The sequence below is a fragment of the Tasmannia lanceolata genome, unplaced genomic scaffold, assembly GCF_043159265.1.
Source record: "Tasmannia lanceolata isolate RefF3 unplaced genomic scaffold, GAP_Taslan_0.1 ptg000015l, whole genome shotgun sequence".
Taxonomy (NCBI): Eukaryota; Viridiplantae; Streptophyta; class Magnoliopsida; order Canellales; family Winteraceae; genus Tasmannia; species Tasmannia lanceolata.
This window is the reverse complement of record NW_027518692.1, coordinates 29,627,560-29,634,514: the sequence shown is the minus strand read 5'-3', so window position 1 is coordinate 29,634,514 and position 6,955 is coordinate 29,627,560. Positions and strand designations below refer to the sequence as shown.

Sequence of the window (6,955 nt, the reverse complement as noted above, 5' to 3'; positions counted from 1 at the left end):
GCTTATAATCATCCAATTATGGTGGACCAAAGACAATCAATTGCATGGTGATGGCTCTAGATCAACCTGCTTGATTGCTACAAATGTAACATTTAGGATGGACCATACTATGTTACAAAAAATAATAGTTTTACTAAAGGATTTTCTATTATTTTTTCTTTATTTGTTTCTATATTTGAGACCTTTAATGTCACTTGAGAAAAAAGGTAACGTGGGTAGAATATATTCTTAAAGTCATGTAGACATCAAGGTGGCAAATGGGCCGTGTCGTGCCATGCCGGCACGATATTTCTCGGCCCAACGTGGCCCGCGGGCCGGCACGGCACGATTTGGCCACGGGCCATGCCGTGCTGGCACGAATAAGGTTAGGCACGGCACGGCCCACAGTCCGCGGCCTGTGTCGTGCCGGCCCGGGAAAACAACCACATAGGCTTACTTTTTAACTGATTTTGTCATGCCGGGCTGCTTGTCGTGCCGTGCTGTTTCGTGCCGCGTGCCTAAACCCACAGCCCGGCACGGCCCACGCACTGTAGCAATTCATGCCGTGCCATGTTGGCCAGGTCGGACCGGCACGGCCCAATTGCCACCTTGATGTAGACACGAAGACGTGTAGACAAACTTGGGACAAACTATTAAAGTCATGTAGACCAACTATAGTCATAGATACACTCAAGCTTCATTGTATGTGGCAATCATCATTCCTTCAAATGTAAAGTACATCAGCCCCTTTGCAGTCATAGATACACTTTAGCTGGGTGTCCCAAGTAATGACCCATTTATCATTTCCCTTTCGTTTTTGATAAACTTTAGTAAGTGGAATTTTTTGGGAATTTTACGTTAGGCTCCGATGTAAGATGTAAGATGGGCCTAGATCGAAATTTACGATCATGTTTCCACTAAAAAAATGGGCATAAAATTTGTTTTGTGCTCATTTAGTGTCGCAATGAAACAAAGCCTATGGCCAATAATGAATGTGCTCACAGAGCGAACACACACATCCACACATGTGAAATTGACAACCAAGACAAACTAAAAAACAACAATGAATCAACAGTCTAGGTCATCCGAAGATCGTAGGGCTAAGGGAATTAGGCCAGACTTGTGATGACCAACAATGTTCATGGACACGATCACTGTACATGTAAGAATGATAGATGAAAAAGGTTTTCTCAATGTAGAGATGATGGATTTTTATCTCATGCTCAATGTTTTTTATTTTCATGCTTAACATGAATTATTTTTTATGATATAAAATGGGTTTGCTAGTGTGGAAATAAAGAAAGCTAGGCACATTTGGCCCTTTGTTGGAAGGAAAATGCCAAATGGATGCTCCATGGCCCGCGATTGATGATCGAACACATTGATCTTGTAGGCCACGATTAGGATAGAGCTAAAATTTAATTGATCGGGCAATCCGGGCAATCCTAACCATCCGATCGGTACAGATTTTTCCTATACAATGCAAAACACCACTCATTTTTTACTCAACCTTTTCGTAGCCATCTATTTGCAGACCACGAAATAGATTACATTGATAGTCTAGTCTCCCTGATTTTGGGCCCACCAAATCTATGATCAAAATCACCATATGCACATTCCATGTTTACGGTCCAGATGAAAGAGATAACTAACCACATGTCATGTGTACGGTTCAGATGAAAGGGATAACAAACCACACTTTTTTAATAGCTCGAGCATGTTTGCAAACCTGTTTATATATTAGCAATCAATTTTATTTCCATTCAATCGAAGTAAAATTGTCGTAAAATTTTTTGAGTAAAACTTTTATATGGTAAATTTTTTCACAGTAATTTTTTTTTGTTTTTCTGTCAATCCATTCAACACAGTAAAATAAAATATAAATCAAATACAGTAATGCTAATTTTATGGCGTAAAGCTCGAACTTCTGTAAGCCATCTATTTTTGTGGCAATTAATTTAGTGGGCTAGGATCATCTTCTCTAGAGAAATTTTGGAAAATAATATTTTTTAGTGAAACCATGATCCTTGTGATCTCCAATCCCTACTCTTCAAACCCTAATTTGATAATCAAACCGAATCGAAAACCCTATTAACAATCGACGATGGTGGACTTGAATTTCCTTACAATATTGAAAATTGAAATAAATTGATTAGAGTGGGTCGCATCGGATCTTAATACTAATTTTCTTTTAACATGAAGAGATCCAATTGCAAGAAATTAATCTGAAAGAATCTATGATTGGTCTAATCTTTTAGGGTAGGGCCCTCTAAAAGGTGAGCTATCATTTTCGACGGTTTGATCCGACGGTAGAGACGATGTACACACTGAATTTCGATGTATAAACGGCCAAGAAACTAACTCAAGAGGGAAGAACAATGGGGTCAGTTCAACTTTTCTTACCTGTCAAAAGAGAAGAAAATTGTGTGTGCATGTAGTAAGTTTTAAATGATATCTAGAAGAACTTGTTATTTCTCATGGAAATGAAACAGTGTGAAGTTTCTAAGAAACCTAGTGCAATGACACATTCACACTTCAAGCTGAGGACAAGTTGTAAAATTAAATAATAAATAAAAAGTAATAAAAGAAGAATCACTATTGCTCTTGTGTGATGAATATGATTTCTTCAGCTTTGAATTGGCCATCCCATGAATATTTTGTGATCTCTGAGCAGTCAGAAAGAAAGAACCTTGCTGATTGTAGCCACACTCATGGAAACTTCAACACAGACAAATCCCATGAATATTCCTCTGACAAAAACAGATCAGCATCTGAAATCTACTTCATTGTAAAATCCATTTATTTACATTAAGGCCTTGCAAGAATTTCCTGGAAAAGTTTGGAAAGGAAAAATATTTCAAAATTTTCCAATTTTTTTTACACACCAATAAAGATAACTTGACCAACCCCATTCAATTTTTATTTAGAGGGAACTTTAATTTATGATGATATCCCTCTAAATTGTGAAAAGAAAAAGTTTTCCAAGAAAAAAATTTCCATCAGAAATGTTTTTCTTGCAATCCAAACATGGCCTAAGATTTCAATCTATACACACACAAAAAATATACTAGAAAATAAAATAAACAAAATCACACACAAATCCCATGAAGATTACTATGACAAAAACAGACCCGTATATATAAAATCTACTTCTTCCTTGTAAAATCCATTTGTTTACATAAAAATGTCACTCTCTACACACACCAGAAAGCTTCTAAAACACCTAAAGAAGACTACCATTCCCTCTTTTTTGTTTAATATTCTCTGCTTAGTATGTAATACTTTGATAATTCTCAGCACTATAAAACAAGTCAGTACATGGAAAATTAACCATATTTGGAGCAGTTTCCCCCATTCTCTCCTGAAAGCCATAACCATTGAGTAGATCACATGAAGACCCATAACTGAAATCCATCAAAAATCCCTCAAATTCACCACCTCCATTACCAGCCCATGAAATGTAGTTGTTTTCCATAGGAACAGAGGAAGAAACAGAGTAACTGTTTTCACTTGGGCTAAAATCGGAAATTTCGATGACCTTTGGGGGAGGAAATGAAATGGGTTCAGAAAGAAATCTCTGAGAGTGTGAATTATTTTGGAAACCCATTTCAATTGTTGGAAATATGTTGGATTCTTGGTTGAGAGACACCGAAAAATCATAAACAGAGCTTTTGCTTTGTTCAATTGAAGCAGGGGAAGGTGAAGAGCTGAGCTGAATATGATAATTATTTTTGGAATCTGCATTTGGTGGCAATAATTTCTTCTTCAATTTGGTGTTCCAGTAATTCTTCACATCATTATCTGTTCTTCCTGGGAGTTGAGAAGCTATAACAGACCACCTAAAACAAAAACCCAAAAATAAAATCAGTAAAATGAAGAAAATGACAGTAAAAACAATTCTTCAATTTTGCCATTTAAAAAAAAAAAAACAATTCTTCAATTTAATTCACCTGCTCCCCAATTTTGAGTAAAGAGTATATATGATATTATCTTCTTCCTCTGTAAATCCACCATGTTTGATGTTTGGTCTGAGATAATTAAGCCATCTCAAGCGGCAGCTCTTCCCGCAGCGTTTGAGGCCTGAAACAGAAAAATTACATTGGGTTAAATGGGAGAGGAAAAAGGGAGAATTGGGAGAAAGACACTGCCAAGAACTGAGAAAATGGGAATTGGGCATTTGAGAACTGTATTGAAGACAAGAAAATTACATTATTGGAAAATGCAGAAATTAAGAAATGGAAGTTTAGTTTAGGGCTCAGCTAGAAACAGAGTAAACCTGCTTTGTTGGGTATTCTAGTGGGAAAATACCAACAAATAGGAATTTGATATTTGAGAAATTGGTCAAAATTGAATTCCAATAAGTAGTGGATGTTGGTTGCTATTTCACAAATTGATCAACAACATAAGATGGTCTGAAAAAGGAGCAACAAAGAAATGGCTGCATTAATAAGAAGACACTGGGGAAAAAATCTGCTTAATTGCACCTTGGGCCAAAAAATGGTCAAAAATAGGGTATTGGATGGCTATAAATTTGCAAAACACAGAGCCTGATTTGAAACATGGGGTTAGAAGCTTTGTTGATAACTTGGATCATATGTTTGGGAAAATGAAATTGAAAAAGAAAGTACTTTTTGGCCTCCTGCAGTGAAATTATGAAGAAGTTGGAAAATGAGTATTACAACTTATTCAATAATAGAAGAAAAATCTCATTTTTGGGATCATGGGTTGTATTCTTGCATCTTTGAGTGATAGATGTTAAAATTGAGAAATGGGTATTGGAGAGTTTGATTGGAAACACGCAGAACACCAACTTTTGCAGTCCTTGAAGAAAAAAAATGTAGATATTAGAAGTTGGTAAAGGCGAAATGTAACAAAAAAGTGGGAAAAACTTCAAATTTTTCTGTTAAGTAAACATAAATAAGAAGAAACAGTTACGGATTCCATAGAATTGTTCAATCAAAGACATACAAAAAATGGTACTTTCTATGAGTTCAAATTCATTTCCCAATTACATCTATCTAATTCCTATATTTCCAATCCAAGAACCACGAAACTCTTAAAGGAGAACAAAGAAACATAGAAATTGAAAAATGGGTATCCTTAAAACATAGGGAAAAAAACACTTTTCATGAAATTTGGATTGAAGACTGTAGAAACTGAGAAATGGGTGTTCAAAACATGCATAGAAAACCTGCTTTGTGGGGCAAAGCAATCCAATTTCCACCAGTTCCATATCTCTCTACATAGTTCTTAAGGGCTGTGTCTTCTTCAGGGGACCAAGACCCCCTTTTCACCTTAGCCTTGTCACAACAAGGAGCTCTCCCCATGAGATTGATCAATGGAAAAAAGGCAACTCACAAAGAGAAAACAGAAGGCTCTTAATTATTATACTCTTGTTGCAGTTGAACCCAATCAGTGGGCTTTGCTCACTATTTAAAGAGCTTGGAATGGTTGAGTTTGTATGACTCTCTCTCTCTCTCTCTCTCTCTCGGACCTTTTTAAAGTAGTTTTTTTTTTTCTTTCTTAAAACCCAGTCAATGTGGGATGCATGGAGAGAGAGACTACCAATGGATAAAAATCTGAAAAAATCAGGAGAAAACCCAGTCCTCGAGAAATTACCAATTTTAAACTACTTTAATTTTACTACAAATGGCATTAATTAGTTGGGGTTATTTTTCACTGAAATTGTCTATTAAGCTCACCATATTTAGCATTATATAGATTTGAGATTCATCTTCTCGAGATAAACGTGGAAGATATCGTCTTTTGATCTAGTACAGTACTTGGTAGAAAGCAGAAAAAAGTAGGATTTGAACTCTTCAAAAAGGAGACGAACAAAAACGATGCAAAACAGATCTTCAAGAAAGGGTAACTGATATTGGCAGTGTCATGAGTTCTAATAACCGCACAAACTCAGGTTGTCTTTTCTATCTTGATTGGCTACTTGTGACTTTTTGGGTACGATAATAACCTTTGACAGCTATTTAAAATAGAAAAGACAAGATGAGTTAGTGCCATTATTGAAACATAGCAGTGCAGATATCAAAGCACAAAAAGATGCAAAACAGAAAAAGGTACCAGCACAACCATTATTAAAACATAGTGGTGCTGGGAAATGATATCAGCACAACCATGTTTTGATAATTTGTACTAACTCAACTTGTATATTATTATTAACGAGAAGTCGAGGGTTATTATTGTTCCCAAAAAGCTTTTGCAAACCACTTAAACTGGAAAAAAACAAGTTGAGTTTGTACAATTATCAAAACTTTTGCTGATATCATTTTCCTTTCTATATCATGAAAAGTGATACTTGGAGGGTTGTGAATATCAAAACAATGGGCGGCGTTAGATTATAAACTATCCTTTTTCTTGACCAACAAGGGTAATTCCGTCAATAAATTTGCGAAACGGCTAATAGGAGACATGAACCGTTTCGGTGAAACTAGAGGACAACGGTTTAGAGTGAAATTACCAGTTTACCCTTTCATTTGCTGCTCATTAGAATCGTGAACGATGAAAATTTCAACATTTGGAAATTATTACATTTGAATTTGTCTGCTTTGCTTTTAGAAAACGTTACATTATTTAATAAAACAATTCATTTTATCCATTGGCTTGAGACTTTTTCTGCAATTTTGGGAAGAAGAAATGGTAATAACGACTAAATAAAAGTCATTTACACCCCTCTTGTTTTTTTTGATAAGGACACCACCGTCACCTCATATATTTATTTAAAACTTTCTCGATTGATTGTTAATGATTCATAAGGAGCATTGGAGCTCCAATGCGAAGAATCATCTTGGGTAGGGTTGCAACTTGGGTCCGGTTTTACCCGACCCGACTTGAAAACAACATGGGTCTGGTTTAGAAATCCTGGGTACTGGGTAGGGCTGGGTTGTAAATTGGAAAACCCGACTCAATCTTGGGTAAGGCTGGGTTTAAAGAAAGACAATTCGAAATCCGACCAAGTCAT

At 36.1% G+C, this 6,955-nt stretch overlaps 1 protein-coding gene across 1 annotated transcript; it reads right to left on the bottom strand.

Annotated features, from left to right (window-relative positions):
• Positions 1–3,115: 3,115 nt before the first annotated feature.
• Positions 3,116–5,433, bottom strand: LOC143846418 (transcription factor MYB87-like). The gene is made up of 3 exons (XM_077354851.1): positions 5,171–5,433; positions 3,930–4,059; positions 3,116–3,818 (listed from the first exon to the last, which is right to left on the bottom strand). Exons 1-3 carry the CDS (start codon positions 5,304–5,306, stop codon positions 3,248–3,250), a joined length of 837 nt encoding a protein of 278 aa, XP_077210966.1. The 5' UTR covers positions 5,307–5,433; the 3' UTR covers positions 3,116–3,247.
• Between the last annotated feature and the right edge of the window lie 1,522 nt (positions 5,434–6,955).

Excerpts from the sequence above, each read along its gene's own strand:
- LOC143846418 (XM_077354851.1), bottom strand. The coding sequence starts at position 5,306 with ATGGGGAGAGCTCCTTGTTGTGACAAGGCTAAGGTGAAAAGGGGGTCT. Across the intron at positions 4,060-5,170 it reads TGCTTTGCCCCACAAAGCAG|GCCTCAAACGCTGCGGGAAG; the intron begins GTTTTCTATGCA and ends TTTCTGTTTCAG. Across the intron at positions 3,819-3,929 it reads TACTCAAAATTGGGGAGCAG|GTGGTCTGTTATAGCTTCTC; the intron begins GTGAATTAAATT and ends TTTTTGTTTTAG.